Raw genomic sequence first — 20,905 nt, forward strand, 5'->3', positions numbered from 1 at the left:
AATAATAGACAAGTATTGATAGCTCTAAGTATTACTGTTGATGCAAAATAGATAGCAATACCCTACTCTCAGGCATTATAACATTTACCCATGCAGAGCAGAACCAAATCTGAAGTAGGCAAATTATTTCATTCAGTGAAAAAAAGTTTATTTTAATAAATAAAGTACTTGATATGCAGGTTTTGATGAGATGAAATTATTATTGGTAGCAAGCCTTCTTAATTAAAAGCTCTACAAATTACTGAACAAAACTGAACTCAGAAAAACTTTCAGGAAACAAAACTGTTGCAACACAGAACTCAGGTGTTTGTGTTTATAAATATATATACATATACAATACAAACAAAAGGACTGTAAGGGATAAAATTGCCTTCCTTTACACAAAGGAACCGGGCGCTGTCTGTGCACTCCAAGCGTTACCATTTCGCTGCCTCATGCAACTGCTGTAGCTCCTGCAGGCCCTGTTCATGGTTTTGTTACTTGTATTTTCTCCTGCAGGAATTAAAAACTAAACCTGCCTGTCCCCCTGTCTCTCGGATAAGAAAAGGAAAGGCTTTGTTTTTTAATAAATCCCACTTTCTTCAATACAACCATATGCCTACGGGATTTTAAGCTTTCCACAAATATTTTGCTAGATCTGCTGTATCATTTTAATATTTCTTCAAATTAAGGTGCCTAATTTTTGAAATAATCAAAACACAACTGATTCTTTTAGAAAATAGAACCAGGCAAAATGTTGCACGTAATAAGGTAAATGTCATTTAGTTGTCCTGGACAGACTTCTTCAAACACTGAGGTCTAAACTAAAGATAGCAATCTTATGCAAGGAGATTAATACACGCTCAGAGGATAAAACATGTATACACACTGCTGAATTCAAATAACGCATAGAAAATTAGTATTTTCTGAAAATGCAGTGTTTGTGAATGTATTCTGTGCACAGCTTTCTCGTATGAATTGCAAAGGACATCTTGGCAGGTAATGTTGAAATAAGCCCTTAACAGGATTACAAGTTGACAAAACCCATAGTCTAACTCTATTGCATGTTACTTACTAATTAATACTATCCTTTTTAGCTTTGAAAAAACTTGTCTCCTTTCCTCAGTTATAACGCAGATCTTCCGTTCATCTGGCATGGTATCCATGTGTGGGGGTTGGGGTTTCCCGCCCCCCCCCGGTGTAACACTTCTTCACCTTCGGCTATCAGCGCTGAGCGCAGACAGTTTAATTTCAGGTGTGTGAAGGAGTGCAGCCTGCCCATCCCTGGAGGGAAGCGTTCCAGCAATGGGGGGAAGCCAAATGGGACTTGAGGCAGTTACGCAGAGGGCCCAGTTTACATTCTCCCATCCGAGGTAGCCCCAGGTCACTGCAAGTTAAATAGCCTGGAGTATAAGCTGCGGGACCCCAGGAGCTGCTTCCTCTGCGATTCATCCTCCCTAGCTAGAGACAGGCGAGGGAAAGGCAGGAATTGCTTTAGGAACTTGAGTTTAACCCGTCCAGAGATGTCCCTTAGGCTAGCAATGGAAAACCCAGCATTACCTTTGCCTTCTCTGTCAGTGCAGTCCAATCTTTTTTGTCTGACAACCCTCAAATATGCTATTTTTTCTACCAGACAGTACAGCGATATATTTTATGGGTTTTTTTTCTGGCCGACTGATGGCGAATTAAGCTGCATGGGAAAGCAAAATGTTTACACAATAAACCATAAATCATTTTGTAATCATTAACGAGCATTCTCAAAATCTTACTGCTGCCAATTAGAAACGTAATTCACTGGAACTGGTCACTGACTATATTACACAAAGGAAAAAAGTCACTGGTCCTTCACGTCCTGAAAAGGGGAATGTGATAGTAGCGGTCATCCTCGGTCAGGAGAGAAATCTCATTCCATTCCCTTCGGTATTCGTCTGGATAGTTTACTTGAAATTCCTCAGTATTAAACTTATGCAGTCTGTAAACTCTTATCTTTACTTCAAGTAAGTAGGCAAGAAGAAACAGTTCAACCTAAAGATGAAAGAAGTCTGTAAGACATTTATTTCTAGACTTAGAAAACTAAACCAAAGATAATCCAAGTTAAGGCAAGTCACCTAGCTTCAAAACAGTAGACAAGGAATAAAAGGGCACCTTTTGTAAGTGAAGTAAGAAAATTAAATGTCTGAGGGCATTTTCAAAGTCACAACAGTCCTTCCACTGCTCTTTTGCACGTAGAGGATATTCAGGTTAATGCTTGGCACTTTGGAAACATCCCTCTTCCACCTGACATAATACTTAAATTGCTCCCAAAGCCAGCTCACACAGCTTAGTGGGAAGCAAGAAGGGACGAGCTATTATTAAGAGCTATTATTACACCTTGAAAAATGGGAAGCCTGCCACCTTGTGATCACTTGCTACATGAGGGAAATATAATAGTAAAAGGGAAAAAATTTCCTTGTACTTCCATGTACATGAAACTTGAGAACTGGCATCTTCATTGACGCTTCTTGCAAAGGATTGCTTAATCTGGAAAAATGCTTTGGAAAAAGGTCATATCCTTGGGCATAGCCAGACAGAGCAGAACTTGTCCAGTTATAATCAAACGGCTGCTGAAGGTGACTGCAACATGTAACAGTTGACTTGGTAACTGAAATTGATTATAAAAATATTTTTCACTCATCTGAAAATGAAACTGTTTGCAGAGTGGCAGTGTGGAGCTTAGATGTCAGTACTTAACTCCTCACTAAATATAAAACTGAAAAAAAAAAATCTTAACATATAAAGGTGAACAGTTAATAGAGTTATCATTACCTAGTCTTAACAGACATTAGATCTAATGGGAACCAAAGAGAGGGGGGAAAGTAGAGTGATGATAGAGGGTTTGGCATGGTGGAACAGATAGGAAAAGCGAAACAACAGGTCAAAGCTGCACAATCTAAAATTATTTTACACATCAAAGATATCCTTGTTGTAAACTATGTCTCATTGATAGCTTGCAGCATTTATTTATGGCACAGCAAGAAAACCGTCCACCCCATTTTACTCTACTACAGGTTTTTTCCTGGAACATAAATGACTATCCTCACTCTACTTCCCCACATCCCAAAGAAAAAAAATGGGCCAGCTATCACAGATGACGTATGATATATTCACCTAATCACATCAGAGATGGAATAAGTTTTGTGATTTATTTTTCATTTATATCGTTACCTGGTCTAGGCACATAGAGTCACCTATGGCGTTCAGATGATTCATCATGAAACTCAAAGGGTCAGACGAAGAATCACGAGCAAGAAGAAGGTTAAAAAGATTGGGTATGGGTTCTTCCCTGTTCTTTATCTGCTCATAGGCTTCGACAACTTCGTAGAGCATGATGAATTTTATGGCCTCATACAGTTTGTGCTCCTTGCTCTCATCAGAAAAGAGGGTATTACACATGTTTCCTCTTTCTTCCTGATCTTTAGTAGCACTTACTTCAGTCCACTGGAAAGCACACAGAAGAATACTAATCAAATTATTAAGAATCCTATTTAATACAAAAGATTCCAAAAGAGGAACAATTGCCAGTCTGTACTATACCATTATTGTGGCCAAATGGTGGTGCAAATAAGCAGGTGGCTCTTTTGCATCCGCAATAAAATTTGAAGCCTTACACATTTTGATTTCCATTTATCCAGCTGAACCTATTTGCTACAGACAGCTCCAAGCATCTGGATGCTAATGACTATGAGAAAGCAAACGTAATTGCCCCATACGAAAGCCACCCACTACCACTGCAGTAGATCCAGCTGTCATTGTCAGTAAAAAGCCTGAAAGAGCGTAACCACCAAAGGTCCTCAGAAAGTTACCGGAAATCTGTGTGGGTGCATCAGACGTACACACTAAGCCATAAGCAAAGGTTAGATTAAGTGATGGCCTAACCTGTTTATAGCTTACAGCTTCCAAAAGTCAGTGATTTTTCTCTATAGTACCCTTTACATTAAAGTTGTCCTAGCTTGAATTCTTTAGATGCTGAGTCCAGTTCAGAAGCATGTCAATTATAAGGAACCTATAAAACTGGACAAGCCAGAATGGTATTATGAACTGTACACATTTTTATGTCTTTAGTGTGTTCTGCCTCATGAGGTGCAAGTTGGCAAGTTGGCTGCACAAGAAGGGACAACACAAAGACAGGCATGGGACACAAATGGGATAGGAATTTCTCATTCTGCTTATGGCTGATAACTGGAGCTCCTGAGCTCTCTGTTGCTCTAGAGGGGTCAAAAACCAGCACTCACACCCAGAAAATGGGCCATCCAGGAGACAACGTTGGACTGGGTGCCAAATCACAAAGCTTAAAGCACCCAGTCATGAACACAGTGGATAAAAAGAGTCATCAGGAACTGAGAGGTTTTTTGGGACCACCATAAGAGATGATGCTTAATGACTGGGATTCAAATGAATTTCAGTTAATTCTGTGCTTGTATCATTTATATGTTGAAGTGGCCATAAACTGTGAATTACAACTAAAAAAAAAAATCTAACTTCCCATGAATACTAAATCGAGAAACAGATCCTCCAGTCTCCTCATGCATTCCTGAAGACTTTTCTTTACAGGTTAAAAATGAGACCAAGTGGCTGAACCACTGATGTCCCTTTGCTAGAGGACATCATCTACCTAAGTGAAAAGCCCGTCCTAAGCGTCAAGCACTATTAACCAACTTGAAACTTTTTTCTGTACAAACATGCAGTTTAAATGCTTTGTGCTAAGGGACTAACATCAACTTACAAGAATGACAACGAGTTAAAAATAAAAGCCGAGCAACCCAACACCGGCAAATGCAAAGAGCAACCAGAATGATAACTGCACAAAGAACCACCAGGCACGTCTCAAGCTGACAGGCAGTTGTCACCGTGGCACAGCAAGGTTGCAGGCAAGGGACGAGGACCAGATATTTTAATTCCCTCTTTTTATTACTGTATCATTTACTTATGTATTTATTTATAAATAAAATATTTTATTTGCTTTGTTTCTAGGGCTAAATAAGTCTGTGGTTTGTTGTTTTTCTTTAACAACTACTATCACTGATAATAGGGTTTAAAACCACAGAGTTGTGGCTTGCATACAGAGGGACACATAAGTGTGCACCAGTAAAATAAGCTGTTATGGCTGTGGTAAGACATTCCAGAGCCGTAAGGTGCACTGTAGAATTAAAAAAGTCGGTTTAAGATCAGGTATACTGGATAATGGATGCCTTCAGAGAAGGGTTTCAACCTAATCTTGGCCAAGACCCTGGAGAGTCCAGCAAATGCCAGTATCCACCTGATGACTGTGACCGAGGAGAGGATACAAGGCAAATGCCCAGCAGGAGGAAGATGGGGAGGAGGTGGTGGTGTGCTGGGGACAGCTTGTGGCAAAGCAAATAGGAACAGTCCAGAGCTTACGCAACTGCAGACACGCAGAAACCCCCGAGGAGCTCAAGGAAGGTGAAAGGTCTTGTCAGGACGATTTTTTAGCTCTGTTTCAGAAGGCTTTGGGGCTAGTAAAACTCCCCAAGTTTTAAATATGTAAATAACTGTTATACTCCTGGGTGGGAATGTAGGCAATCTGGATATGCTGAGTAGAGGGGGGGATATGCTGAGTAGAGGGGGCAGTGAGGCTCAACAGGTCTCTGTAATCAAGTGCTTCAGGTTACAGAGAGAAATTGTAGTAAAACTGGATAAATACAACATTTCATGGAGAGGGGAGCAAAGGAAAGACAACAGTCTGAGAAGAAGGTGCACTGTTCGTTTGTTCCTTCCCACCTGGGGAGGGAATCCAGGAAGATCTCATACAGCATGTTCTTATTTTTAATCAAAATGATGAGGTACTGCAGGAGCCTTGATGGCAAGGGCAAGTAACCACGCAGCAACCAACAGATGTGGGGAGAATGGCCTCCGTAACTTTTGGGGGGCCCCGAGGATATAACCTAGTAGAAGCCCACAGAGGGGATTCCCCCCCAGGAGAGGCGACGGCCTGCCCAGCTCAGCTCCCTGAACCTGGGAGTGGGGCTGACTGCCACAGACATATGCAACACGGAGCAGTTCCCTAACTCGCTCTCAGCCCACTTCTCGGTGCTTTTATTCCCCCTCACCCATCTCACAAATACTCACGTTGGTCTTCAGTGTCTCCATACATTTGCGCAATTTACCAAAGACATTGGGACCTGTGTATCTTTGTGGCCCAAAACTGTATTGCTGAATCCAGTTGCAACCTTGAGAATACAAAAGCTTTTCAGGGAGCTAGGGAAGAAAAAACCAAAACCTAATTAAGTAGAGATCATAACCATAACAAGAAGTAGAATATAAAGTTATATAAACTTGTCGACACGCATTTTAATTTATGATGTGGTTGTATCCTCTGGTTGTACAATTCAAACAAAAAATATAAATGGGCTTCAGAACAACTCAAACGTTAACAAGGAAGCTCCATTTGACTGCCAAGTCCTTAAGAAACTTTTAAAACAGGGCCAGACAAAAAAAGAAGAAAATATGCTCCAGCAAAGTATATAGCCCATCCTGTGGAGAAGCTGGATATATGCAAACTCAGTGAGGTTTTCAGGATTACAGACACCTTCCAGTTAGCACACGTGTGCCCACAGGCAGCAGCTACAGCTCCCTGCCTCCTCGCTGCTGCCTCCTGGCAGAGCTCCTGGAGCCCAGGGCAGGATTCCTGCTGCTCCAGTAACAGGCTCAGCAGCTCCCAAGCGAGCTGCTAGACTTTGCACAGATGTGGAAGAGGTGGATTCAAAGATCCTTTCGTGTTGAGGGAGTGACATCTAGCAGGGTGGCAGTAATGCTTATCCATCCACTTTTTTTTTTTTTTTTTTTAATATTTAGACTCACATTCATTTCAATACATTTAGATCAGGGACATTTTTTTCTATTAGTTGTAGTTCGAAGAGTTTGAAAAACTTCTCTTCAACTTCTGATAATGATTCTCCTCTACTTCCCTATCAGACACATAAGTTTTCACATTAATAAAAGCTTCCTTCTGCAATGCAAAGTCACCTGAATCGTGTTCATTTAGGAACTGAATTTTACCTTTAATATATCTCTCTCCTTCATCCATGATGGAAAAGGAATGCCTTGGCTGAATATCTGAAAAAGCACTGCTCTTAGTACACAATAGCTGTCCTTCCTGACTTGCCGCAGATATTTGATATGATAGCTCCAAAACAATTCTTCATATGCCTAGAAAAAGATCAAAAAAATTTAGTAATAAACATTTTAAATCTTGGACCAAACCCATGTTGAATTGGAGTCCAGTTCCAAACTACTCATAAGATGGGGCTAGGGGAAAGGGCGAGTACATTTATAAGTTTTATATACACAAAAATGTTCTAACTTCATAGGTTTTGTAAACACCTTACACTGGCACTGCCCCTAAAGAGTGATCCTGCACGCTCTCCAAACCCAGCAACTCGCTCCAGTCTCTGCGCTGTTGCTCATGTAAACATTCAGAAGGTCAACCAAAGCAGAACAGTCAGCGAAGACTTCTTTGCCATAACAGCTTTAACCCTGACCACTTCACAACTCGTGCTGACACGTGAGATGGAGCAGCAAGAGGGCAGGAAGGGGCGCCTGGAGAAAACTCCTTTTGGCAGAAACATCTCCTTACGCTGACCTGAACCCATCGTGCAATGGTGGCCTGAGGCTGTGCAGATCTGGCAGCTCTGTGCTGAAGTGGGTGGCCCTTCTTCTGGATGTCGTCTCCAAACACGTAGAGGAACAGGAAGTTATTGGAAGTGGTCAGCATGGATTTACCAAGGGCAAATCATGCCTGACCAATCTAATAGCTTTCTATGATGTTATAACGGGTTGGCTGGATGAGGGGAGAGCCGTAGATGTCATCTACCTTGACCTTAGCAAGGCTTTTGACACTGTCTCCCATAACATCCTCATTAGGAAGCTGAGGAAGTATGGTCTAGACGAGGTGACAGTGAGGTGGATCGAGAGCTGGCTGAGTGACAGAACTCAGAGGGTTGTGATCAGCGGCACAGAGTCCAGTTGGAGGCCTGTAACGAGTGGTGTCCCTCAGGGGTCAATACTTGGACCAATTTTGTTCAATATATTCATTAATGACCTAGATGAGGGGACAGAGTGTATCCTCAGCAAGTTTGCTGATGATACCAAGCTGGGAGGGGTGGCCGACACTCCAGAGGGCCATGCTGCCATCCAGCGTGACCTGGACAGGCTGGAGAGCTGGGCAGAGAAGAACCTAATGAGGTTCAACAAAAGCAAGTGCAGGGTCCTGCACCTGGGAAGGAAGAATGCCAAACACCAGTATATGTTAGGGGCGGACATGCTGGGAAGCAGCTCTGAGGAGAAGGACCCGGGGGTCCTGGTAGACAGCAAATTATCCATGAGCCAGCAGTGTGCCCTTGTCGCCAAGAAGGCCAATGGCATCCTGGGCTGCATAGGGAAGAGTGTGGCCAGTAGGTCGAGGGAGGTCATTCTTCCCCTCTACTCTGCACTGGTGAGGCCACAACTGGAGTATTGTGTCCAGTTTTGGGCTCCCCAGTTCAAGAGGGACAGGGAACTACTGGAGAGAGTCCAGCATAGGGCAACCAAGATGATTATGGGACTGGAGCACCTCCCTTATGAGGAAAGGCTGAAAGAGCTGGGACTCTTTAGCCTGGAGAAGAGAGGGTTGAGGGGGGACCTGATTAATGTTTACAAGTATCTAAACGGTGGGTTTAAGGAGGACGGAGCCAGGCTCTTTTCAATGGTTCCCAGTGACAGGACAAGGGGCAATGGGCACAAGCTAGAACATAGGAAGTTCCGTTCAAATACACAGAAAAACTTCTTTACAGCGAGGGTGACAGAGCACTGGAACAGGCTGCCCAGGGAGGTTGTGGAGTCCCCTTCTCTGGAGATTTTCAAGACCCGCCTGGATGCAGCCCTGAGGGATGTGCTTTAGGCAATCCTGCTCTAGCAGGGGAGTTGGACTAGATGATCTCTAGAGGTCCCTTCCAACTCTGAAGATTCCGTGATTCTTCCAGCTACACACTCCCTGTATCTCATCTGCATTACCTCTGGCTCTCATCTGAGCCCTTGGCGAGACAATTCAAATGAATAAACTGGCAGACAATTACCTTAGCAAGAGGACTCTACAGTTAAACAGGCCACTGCATCAGTCTCAGTTTGCTTCCTGGAGGGGGCAGGAAGACGGTCTCAATTCCAGGTCCTCTTTCACCTCAGTTGCTTTCTCACCCCATCCCACTTGGCCACACAGTCTCCCCTACCCTTACTTTGCATTTGCTGTGACAATCATAAGCCTGCTGAAGCTTTCCTGCTGGGGAAGCTTCCTGCTGCTTCAGCGAGCTCAGGTGTCTCCATCAGCTCACCACCTTGGTGAACCACATCCAACAGAAGACGTAAGAGCCAGCACAAAAAAGGCAGAGGAACGGTTTAGCTAGAATGAGGTGAGGAAAAGGGAGAGACAAGACAAGCAAGGGACTGCCGCTTTTGGGGACAGCAAGCAGGTTAAGCTGGTTCAGGATCTCACGAGACCTCATCCTAAAATGTGCTCTTTACTGTGATAACCTCTACCTGATATAACCAGCCACCCACTATACTCCCCCGAGTCTCCTTTTCAGCTCTGATCATCTAGCAGGCTCATGGATTTTCTGAAAGGCTTGTTGCCCAGTATGAGTTTGCAAATTTATCAAAAGTTTTGCTGTCTTTTGTTACTTGTTCTTCCAAATCACTTTTGTCCTTGTTGCGTGTTGTTCTGGGCACTTTTGGCATTGCTGTGTTCCCTCATTTAATCTGGCAAAGTTGGATCCTTTCTCTGTTCATCATTTGGACGTGACTCCAGTTTTTTGAACAATACCTTCTTTTTTCTCCTAAGTCTCTTATGCTGCTGTTTAGCCTAATTAGCTTTGTTTTACCCTTTCCTAAGTCCTTCTTGGTAGGCATTTGCTCTGTGATTCCACTACCATGAACTAAAGCAATATATATGTCAAATACACCAACTATAAATATTCCAGTTTCTTAGCCATCTTTTAGGTTCTTTTTAACATACTTCCTTGTTTTTATAAAGTTGACCTTTCCGTAGTTGGATGCAATTGTAATAATTTTTTTGCTTTCTTGTTCTTACATGGATGTTGAATACGTGCTGTTTCCTATTCCAGAGAACAGCAATAGACATTAGAAAGCAACATCTTAAGGCAGATCCCGTGCACTACTCAGGACCAAGGCAAGGGTTGCTTCCTTTTCTGAAGGCTCCCTGAAAAGCTGATCTATCAAACAGTCATTGGCAGCACCTTAAATTTCAACCCCACGGCTGTTACCAGTGCAGATGGCTAGTCGGTGTCTCTCATTACTACTGCATCTCCTGCTCCCTCTGCCTCTTAGATCTCACTCAGCATCTCATGGTCAGCGTTCCCCACCATCATCAGATAATCAGAAATATGGACCTGGTGCTACATTTGTCCTGTGCTAGTCTGAAATGCTACACCATGAAGATACGAGGATATAATGTCACTGTTAGCTGATTCACTGGACTGGACTCTAAGCTTGTTTTAACAGATACTACTACTCTACCAGGGGTATAGCTACTTTAGCTATACGTTTTATGGGAAAAGCAAAAATCCAGCCCACAGTCTTTGAGCCTACCTTACAGCTGAAACAGAGAGCCATTAAACATGTGTTGCTCCTGGAGGCCCAAGTTAGGGTAACGCAGTGCTGCTCCAACTCCAGGCACTGGTCAGGGCGCTTCAGAGGGCACTGCTGCTCTCACCATGTCCCCTGCCACGCTGCCTCCAATAACGACCACCAAGCTGGAGCTGCCAACAGCCCACTGCGTGTGCATTAATGTACACCTTTTGTGGGAAGTGCAGCTGCCATTCCTGCTTATTGGGTGTAAGCACGTACACACACCATACGCAACTGAAAAACACGTTGGTGAGGTGACAGAAGACAGTGTAGCTAGCATTGGTGAACCATGAATTTAGTAGGTCCTTGGCTCAGGAGTTCAGCTATCCATGACCCAAAGCCCGGTTCAGTGCAGCACAACTCTGTCACCTTGACTCACAGGTATGAAGAAAACTTGCTAAGCTGCAAGAAACTATTTCAGCTAAAACAATGCAAAGTATAAGAAATAAAAATCCAGGGAGAAGTATAATAATTAAGATGGTGACAGCTAGCAGCTCAAAGATACAAGATGGGGAAAAAATTACATAAAATAAAAGAACAACACAAAAAAAACCCAGGAAAAACCTTTACATGGAAAGGAATAAAAAACATAGGTTAAAAAAAAAAAAAAAGAGAGAGAGAGATGGGAAAAGAGCAGCACCAAGGATTAGCTGATGCCCACAAGCACAGAGTCTCCACCTCCCTGTGCATCCCAGGGCTGTCTGCAGCCGCCCCTCCGCAGCCGATCAGAGTGCTGAGGATGAGGAGGACATTAACTGTGAGACGAGTAGCTTGTTTCTCCTAGCTATGTGTGATAAGAGGCAGCAGGAGTTGCCGGGTGTAGCTAGACTTGTCTCATGCGGGGGAAGATGCCGGTGGAGGGGGAGATGCCGATGCAGAAGTGCCTCAGCCAAGGAGCACCACGGCAGCACCATGCATCCCGGGATGCAGAGATGGAGCAGACGGGGGCTGTGTGAAGGCAGGGGGTGGCCGCCATCCATCAGGCTGGTCCTCGCCCCAGCTTGGCACAGGCCAGGTGTGAGCTTCTGCCCCCAGCTGCAGCTGATGCAGCCGGCCAGGGGCCTTGGTGGCAGCTGGGGAGGGTGCCAAGCACTGGCTGCTGCCACAGGGAGCTTCAGAGCTTGGAAGAGAAATGGGTGTGGTGTTTCTTTCCTCCCTGGAATGAGAGCCTTTGCCTTAAGTCAAAGGCTGGCTGAGAGGCAAGCGCCTAAGACCAAGTTATTTGGGCTGTAGCATTGGGGATGATTTTTCCCATTAAAGCCACCACGTGGGTCATCGGTCCTATGGGGGGAATTTGCAGAAGACGCATGGCTAAAATCTGATCCACGTTTTGACCTGCTCTACCGCAGTCTTCATCTAGACCCATGCTCATGGCGTCCCTTTTGCTTTTCTTTTAGCCAGCCGGCGTAGCAGGTTCTGGTAGCCGTGACAGCTGCTTGCACTGGGATTGCTATTCCTTTCCCACAAACAACTTCTCCCCATCCTCTTGAAGAAACTAAGATTTAAGTCTTACCTCCCTCATGTGTTTGGCCTGCTTTGTCTCTCCTTTCCATTCTCTGGCACTATAACCAAGCAGATCAACTTCTGTCAGCACACTGAGATTCCCTAAATCGAAATTAATTCATAGATTAGTTCCCTGCTGCTGTTCTGCATTTAAAGGGTAGCGGTGGTGGAGGGGATTAAGGAACACAGAATGACAACAAAAAGATTACTTATGAGTTTTCTCTGAAGGTAGTTGCTCCACCTGAAAACCAAATGATAAAACAGGTGTCAAAGAGAAGTTGCCAAAGTTCAATATTTACTGAAATAAGAAACAGCGTGGAAGATTAAAGTCTGCATAATAAAAACCTACCGTTTCAGTAACTGCGCTAAAAAGCTGTATAGCCTCCTGCAATACCAACAAACAGCCACCAGGAAAGACATGCTTAGCATTAGCTGCACTTTCACTTTTTGCCACATGAGACACAAGGATTCCTTGGCAGCTGCTGTCCAGGACCGCACCTCATGCCTTCCTAAAACAGGGATAAAAAGAGAGAGGAAAAACAATCTTATCACTGTTTTGCAATACTTGCTTCTCGTCGTTTCCTTACAAAAAGAAAAATCATCCAAGTAGGATACCACTCCAAATGAAACACAAAACACGAAATGTAAAAGGCGAGTATATTTTTGTATACTTAATATATCTGTATTTTATCTACTTAGTTTTTCGAGTTTCTAGGGCTTTGGGTGCACGTGGTTCACATTTCCAAGCTTTCCTCCACACAGCGAAGGCTAGATATATAGTTACCATGGAGCCACAGGAAGACTTGATATCAAAGCAATTGTTCAAGAACAAAAAAAACCAAACGAACTTGCTTTGGAATGTGCTGATCCAGAGACCTGTACTGTGCCATTAAGTCAAGGTTTTAAAGACCAGAGGTTCCTGGGAGTTGTAGTCTCCAAACAGGCCATATAAGGCAATATTAGCTGACTAAGCGTCATACGACTGCCAGGGGAACTAAAGGAATGTTCCTGCCTCGATTTGGGCAAGTTGAGGGTCAGTTTAAAACTCCAAAGAAGGCTCCTCCCTGGGGATTTGGTAGAAAGCTCAGGAGATCATCACAAAGCGGGGGGTGTTCAAACTGTTCTTCACAGACAAACCAGGCACGTTTCTGTTGGCATTACAGGCAGGGTTAGGGAAGGCTGTAGCCGTCTTTTGTTGATAAGAAACCCTAGAACTTAGAGAACGCCTGCAGACTGAACAGTTGACAAAGGCAGTGTCTGCTCCCTAAGTGAGAAATTTATCCTCTGGCTGAAATTTGAGTATAGGAAATTCCCAGAGTTTATGATCAGCAGCTGCTCTGTTATTAACTTATTTATTGATTCAGTACAAAACTTGAAGAGAACTCAACTTTTTATAAAGGCATCCCCAGAGAAGGCTGAAAAGTCCACAAAGGGAATTACTCATTCAGCATAGTTTTATGGCAGTTAAACTTCTGCCCCTCCTGGCTTTAACAGGAAATTTAAGAGGGGCTTAAGTTTTCCAAGGAAGTTAAGCCCATGCACTGTGGACAACTACCAAGTCATAGAGTTACATATGAATCCCCGCCTTGGCAACAAGATAAACAGTTACACATACATTTTTACAAGCACCGTTGCATATATACAGAGCAGTGCTGGTATTTGGCCTTTTCCAATATTCTGTTGTTTGAAGAAGTTTTATTACAGGATGTCATATGCAAGATGTCCGGAGGCAAGACCCAGACCTCGTCTCTCCCATGAACACAAAGCAGGTTAGGAGCTGTAAAGGAAAAGGTGTTAATGAACTTTAAAAACAAGTGATCGGACAAGCTTTTGGGGTGCTAGTTGCCATTTACACAAAACTCGTACTGCTGTGAACACTTTTAATACAAGACAACAGACAGGTCCTCTGTCAGCTTCTACTCGTGTGCTGCACTGACCTCTGTGTTCCTGGCACCGCTGGGGGTGTCCTGCTGTGAGGTAAAACAGAACCAAGTTTCTTTTCAGTAATTTTACTTTTCAGTTAAGCCTCTTCTAATGCTCTGAAATTAATGGTGTATTTTTCAGACAGTATCCACTTCTAGCAGATAAGGTCTGATGTTCATAGCGAATACCAGGGAATGGTACGCAGAGAGGCTCCTGCTTATACTTATTGCTATAACAACCAAGGTCAGATAATTTTGTTATTTGCCCCGTTGGAGGGTCGGAAGCAGAAAAGGAAAAGAAAAGCAGAGTGGACAGGACAGGTGACCCAAAACTGACCAACAGTGTATTCCATCCCATCTGCATCACGCTCAGTATAAAAGCTGAGGGATCAAAGGGTCAGCTTTCTTTCCTCAATGGCCGGTGTCCGAGGAGGACCCTGTCTGTTTGTCTGCCTTTGATCCTGATCCATGAGTTCCTGAATCCAGATCTGGGATCCAGTTCCCATCTGTCACTGAGTCCAGTCTGGGACTTTCCCAGTGCCTGCCAGTGATGTGATTGTCATCCTGGGAGCTTGACACTGGATTTGTGTATATTTCATTGTTTTATTAATATTATTATCTTTCTCTTACTCTATGTTATTATTAATATTTCATTAGTTTCATTTCTTTTCAACTCCTAAATCTTTTTCTGTCATTTTCTCTCCTCTCTGAAGGGGAGAGAGGTAAAAGAGAGCATCTGTCATTTGTTTTAGTGGCCAGCCCAGCCCAAACCATGACCAAGGGTTATGCCTGCACACACTGAGTATGAAAAAGCAAGATGAAAAATCTGAAGCTGCAGGAAGCATTTACTACTGATGCCAAGTAACAGACAGCAAAACATCAGCTGTAAGGTTCGAAAATGGCATAGTCGTGGAAACACCAGGACATTCCCACCTCCAGCACCCAAACACACTTACTGCTGATGGACACCAACAGACACAATCTTAATAAGCACGCAAATTGCTACCTAGAGGACAAGAACTGAGGATTACTAACAGACGACAGTCATGTCAGAATCAAGCCACCACGATTTTTTCTTTCTCTTCTTTAGGATAAAGGCATCAGTGTTGGAAAAACCTCAGCAAACTGTAAATAACCGAGCCTTCTGCTAAGTAGAATGGAACCTGAAGGCTTATAAATGTGGTTCAGCTCATGGATCGATGGGTATTCTGGATTTATATTGTCACGCTGTCGTATGAAAGCCAATGATGATTCAAATGGAATTTGTTATCAGCAATTTAAATATACAGTATCAAAAGGGAGATCCAGCAAATTTTCCTTTCATGACTTAAAACGACTGTATGGTCCCTCTTTTGATTTGGAACAAACTGGGACTATAAAAAGCGGGAGCTGGCCCATCTGTTCAAATGCCATACTTTGCTTTATTGAGTACCAGAAACACATGTGAGCGCAAAATTTCTTCCTTTACCCCTTTTACTGCCAAAAGGATGAGAGGTTTGCATCAGCACAAGGTTTTAAGTTGAATCAAACAATCTTTTGAAAAAGCTTTTGATGGTATTAGTCCTGCAAAAAAACCTACTGGAGGCCCACAAGCCTCCCTTTAAGGCACATGAGTAACTATTCCTCAAGGAGCTCTGGGAAGCGCTGGCTTACTGATTTCAAACAAAAACACAAATTGGTGTCAGAGAACAGGAGATATAACTGAATATTGTTTATCCATTTTTAATTAGCACGGGAGATTTATAAGTAGGTATTTCCCTAATAAAAAGCCTAATGGGAGGTGGGAAAGCCTGCAAACAAGTGATTTTGAGTATTTTTGCTGCACTTGTATTACAGCATTCCCTGGACTTCATAAACCTTGCCTCCTGTCATGGGAAAGTTGCTGTTCAAACAGCACTTAGTGATTCAGTTACTACTTTCAGTGCTTATGTCACACTTAGAAATGTAATTACATTTTTTATTCAAGTAAATGACATTTAGAAGTGGCAGCTGGATCACGAAGTGCCGCTGGTAAAAATACATCACAAATGAGACGTGAATTAAAGAAGAGGGCAGCTTAAAATAGGCCTTTCCACCCCCTCCCTGCCCCCTCCAAAATTCTTCAGAAACCAAAGAGCAATTAAATTAATAATGCACTGGCAGGGGGCAGTAAAATAAACCCACGGATTTTTAAACCCAACTCATTCCCTGGGATACGGGCACAATTCATCCTGTTGCTCAGGAGACAGCGACAGCCCGTCGGTGCTGCGACTGGCGGCTGGGGCTCACGTCTCTTTGAAGACTGACCGTGAGCATCACCGCGGGGACAGGGAGGACCAACTCATCTCCCACACCAGAGCATAAAGCCCTGGGACTTCTAAGACAGCTCCAAGCAGAAACTTGCATGAGCAGAGGTTTGAACGGAGTTGAAGCAGGAGCCCATAGCAGCGTTTATCTTACACTGCAAGAGGTACACCATGTTTTCGTTTCATACCACATCATCAGCTCCCTGCCAGGGCCAAACTTTAAACTTTTACCCCTACACAAAGTCAAGCCAGCAGCAGAGACACAAAGGGGGGGAAAAAAAAAAAGAAAAAAAAGGAAAAAAAAAAAACCAACAAAAAAGGCCAGAAAAAAGATGAGTAAGAGACATCTGCAACATCTGCTTCTTTCACAAGTAACCCAAGAAGAGTCTCTAAAGGATTAGCTCCACATCTGACACCCTCACAACTTTTTTGGAGGTTGCCACTTTAAAAAAATGTGTAACTGATGAAACGCAGAATGTAAAGGATCAGCTTGGGAACTAGCAGGCAGCACTGCACGCAGAGCCAAAGCACAATCTAATATTCCAGCTTGTCTGATGGCTCATTCACCTTTTTACTTTTTTCCTCCCTCCCTGTAACAAGGCCATCAGAAAGATAACAGAGTGTCTTCCAAAATGAAAAGCTGACCATGTGACTTCTTTTCAGGACGTTCCTCTTCACAGCCTTTTTGGTACTGAAAGCAGGACATCTTACTTGTTACCATAAAGTGGCCAAGTTTCATACTCCCATCACACAACACTATGTTCCTAGTTCCCAAAAAACAGGTATCCCCTCCTTCAAAGAGGGAGGCAGGCTTTGGGATCCCCCTCTTCCAACCCTTCTGCTGCCCGCCCGTATCCCTCCTTCTTCCCTCCTCTCTTGGACCCAGAGGTAGGAAGAGAGACCCCTCCACTGAGAGACGCAAGGCTTGGCATGGAGGTCCAAGACTGCCTCCTGCATTCAGTGTGTGCCTGCAGAGCTCTCTGCGCAGCGGCACATCACTTTTTTTCCAGACTACATAGTATCAGTACCGAGGTATGCTATAAAATTGGCTAACTCCATCTTTTAAGGGAAAACAAGCAAACATCCTTACGGAGCATTCATCAGCGTGATGCCTGGATGCACACATGAGCATGTACACCTCAACTGATTGAGCCAAGAGGGAGACAGAGCAAAGAGCTATTAATTATAAAAATTCAATACCTACAAGAGATTACACCCCGTAACAGTTTAGACGAGAGAAACATGCCGTTTTAAGTAGTGCCAAGTGATTACAAAGTCTTTGATTTCCCGTTTTATTAGCAGAAAACAGAACAGATCAAGCACAAATCACGGTATGTGGGAAACACTGCTTAATTCAGTAACTATTATTTCATTACAAACTCCTTCCTTTACAGAGCAAAGCAAAGCCAACCTGTTAAGAAAATATTCATCTGTTCTAACGTAACAACTAAAGATGAGAATCTGTACTTGATATAAGAAGAAAAAGATAATCATTTACAGGCAAAGATGGTAATCATCAGTGACTTATGAAAAGTTCAACCATGTCTGCTGATCAGATCTCCACTTCTACTCCAAACAATAACAAAACAGAATCCCAGCCCCAAACCATAACTAGAATCACGCAATTACCTAGAAAATGGATAGTTTTGGTAGCTCTGAGGCCTTATTTATACAGCTGTCCTGCGTGGGCGTCCCAAGTGCTCTCTCAGCCCTTGTCCTCTTTCTTCAAAGGTCTTTCAGGGAAAATAAGAGCAGGAAGGCTGGCAGCCTCCTTTGCACTGATCATCAACAGGACCCAAATTGCTGCTGTTAATGCATCTATCCCGTTGTGACACTTACGTATTCCTACTCTGTAGCAGGAAGCATAACGGGTTCTTACTTACTGCATGAGTATCTACAAAATACCCTATTAGAGTTACCTTTACAAAATCGATTTCATCTATATAATCAAGATATTAACACACGCCCTAGCCTGCACATACCATTCTCCTCTCTCTAGATGCTTAAAAGAACAAAAGGAAAGTTCAGTTCTTGATCTCCTGTATAATTGAGCTTCCTTTTTAAGGCACAGGGTGCTTCATCCAGGACCTTTAGATGAATAAAGCTCAGCTACACTTCCATTTATGTAAGAAAAAACATGAGAGAAGACTTCAGAGAATTTACAGTCCAGAGCAATACATGAAAAGCTTTTCATGCCACAAAACCCAAACATTTCTTTAAAGCTCTTATTCCTAAGTATGAGTAAAAAATAATGAAAAAATAAAATAACCTCCTTTTAAAGAAAGAGCCTCTGAAATTTCTGCTACTGCAATGATTTATTTTTTTTTAATGTGGAAAAAAATACGTCCTCATTCAGCATTGGTATTTAATGCCTGTACACTCCAAACAGAACTTACGTAAAAGCACTAAATCTATTATTTGAAGGAAGCCCACTCTAAGGATTCTTTTTATGCCTGCTGCTGAGCTGTATGTTGAGTCATCCCTAAAGCCACTCATGTTTGTTTCTGGTTTATCTATTTGCAAACGCAACTCTCAAAATGCCTTTTGTAATTTTTTTTTTCTTTTTGCCGTGCTGAATCCAAACTGACAGAGTAAAGGAAATATCTCCCTCCTGAACACCTTCTTACACTTAAGTTTAGCTGATAGGCTAAGTGGTGTGAATACCCACCATGGGTTTTTCTGTTGATTCGTCTAGATAACCGAAGCTTTGCTTATGGGGGAAAAAAATAATGAAGTCTTACTTAGCAATAAGAATTATTTTCCTCCTATTTTTTAAAAATCTTGTTTGCTAGACAGCTACAGCCCAACGCTCCAAGGATGTGCAGTCATTAGGTGCTAAGCAGGCTGGGTGGTACCCCAGGCAGCATCCCTCCAGGTCTCTGCAGGCAGAGGGCCCTCAGGCTGCGGCGGTGGCTGTCCCCTCCCCAGGGCTCCCTGCCGCGGGACCCTGCCTGGACACACGCCCGACCCCCCCGGCAGCGCAGGCACCAGGGTCACTGCCACCATGGAGGAGCAGGACCTCCTCGAGCCCACTGCCCATCGCCCCAAAGAAAGGGACTGGTGGGGTCTGCAACTCCTGCAAGACCTGCAGCAGCGGCCACCGTGTCGGCACCGGAGGAGGGATGGCAAGTGACAGAGCAGAGGAGCCCTCCAACTGCACATGAGGAGGTGGGAAGACACCTGGATTGAGGAAGAAGGAATGTCAACAGAAACCCGCCTGGGAAAGATATCAGTGCAAGCAGCATAGAGGAAAACAAGCTGCATATCTGACTCCACCGGCAGCACTCCTGGGACAAAACACCCCACGGATGGCCCCGGGTGACTCCCCAGCCGGCTCATTCCTAAGCAGAGGTTTGACGCCTCGAGGCACCCCTTGCTGAAGTGCTGTAGCCCAGAGGAGAGAGCAGCAAGAAATGCCAGTGAACTTGGCTGGCACACACTGCAGGACAGTCTGAGGAATTTTAAGTTTCTACCTGTCAATAAACAGTTATCCCAAGTGATAGCCTGGACAACAGTAGCCTCAAGTAACCCATGACAAACAAAAAAACCCTCATCTGAGCTTGTTTACTGTCTAAGCGGTGTCAGTCACAGCTGTTAATTCTTACAGGCAGTGCATACAACTGCCATCAGGTAAAGACCCCGCTCTGAAAGCCGCCCCCCTTCGATCAGGCTGCATCCATGTCGCTCGGCATTCCCATCTCCGTACAGGGTCTGGCTGCTGGACCCTCAACCACACAGATTTTATCTCTGTCTTCAGAGCACAGCCCCCTCCAAAGGTGTACCAGACCCTGCAAGCACACCACGCAGAGCTGTGCATTTTTCATATGGATTCATAATCTCATATAATTTATAATTAACAAATAATTCACATCTCCCGGTGGCGCGTCAGATCACACAGCCCATGCCTTCCCACTAGGTACGTGCAGAGGTTATTCCAGCTGCATTATTTGTTTGCTTGGGAGTTTTACTTCTCTCTCTCCCTCTTTCCGAGACAGATTAGAAGCAGAAAGGAAAGGCAACAGAAAGCAAAATATCGAAGCCATCACTCTGAACGCAAATGACAGGAATTGGTCTTGCCCCTCTCTCCCCCTGCCGCTCAGCGTCCAGCCTGACGAAAGTCAAAACTTCAGCTTTATTCTGCAGAGCTAACGCTATTAGGATGGCAGCAGCTGGGGTTTTTAAACCCTGCTCTATCTTCATCTTTTAAAGGGCAACAGTTTCAAACCGGCATTTCTTAATTAGCTCACATGCAAACGAGTCCCTTGCCATTTTTTTGAGAGCGCCATTACCAGGCACTTCTTGCCTAAAATCTGAAGCAAAACCAGCATGTTGAAAGGTAAAACTGACTGCATCAAAATAACTTAAATTTCAGTTTTAATACTCAGTGTAATACTAAAGTCACAGCTAGTACAAACATTTCATAAAAATGTGATTCAAGAACCCAGAATATTCCAGGTAGAAGTTCTTTGCTTGTAAAAGCCACATTATTATTGTTGATAATGCACTTTTGATATTGTTACAGACACTTGGATGCCAAGAGAA

At 43.6% G+C, this 20,905-nt stretch overlaps 1 protein-coding gene across 4 annotated transcripts in view; it reads right to left on the minus strand.

The window, feature by feature from the left end:
* Window positions 1-116: 116 nt before the first annotated feature.
* The window catches only part of OTULINL (OTU deubiquitinase with linear linkage specificity like), a 28,722-nt gene continuing 7,933 nt past the window's right edge, over window positions 117-20,905 (minus strand). For 3 of the 4 annotated variants that reach the window (XM_074576178.1, XM_074576177.1, XM_074576179.1), the window contains exons 2-8: window positions 12,506-12,665; window positions 12,366-12,397; window positions 12,167-12,258; window positions 7,036-7,185; window positions 6,106-6,234; window positions 3,184-3,456; window positions 130-2,004 (exon numbers count right to left, since the gene is read on the minus strand). In XM_074576178.1, coding sequence (XP_074432279.1) covers window positions 1,825-2,004; window positions 3,184-3,456; window positions 6,106-6,234; window positions 7,036-7,185; window positions 12,167-12,258; window positions 12,366-12,397; window positions 12,506-12,665 — 1,016 coding nt within the window. In that variant the 3' untranslated portion in view covers window positions 130-1,824. Of the gene's footprint in view, window positions 2,005-3,183; window positions 3,457-6,105; window positions 6,235-7,035; window positions 7,186-12,166; window positions 12,259-12,365; window positions 12,398-12,505; window positions 12,666-13,771; window positions 13,934-20,905 lie in introns of those variants that run through there. The other variant, XM_074576180.1, reaches the window with a different exon arrangement.

The sequence above is a fragment of the Larus michahellis genome, chromosome 2 (genome assembly GCF_964199755.1).
Source record: "Larus michahellis chromosome 2, bLarMic1.1, whole genome shotgun sequence".
Classification (NCBI taxonomy): Eukaryota; Metazoa; Chordata; class Aves; order Charadriiformes; family Laridae; genus Larus; species Larus michahellis.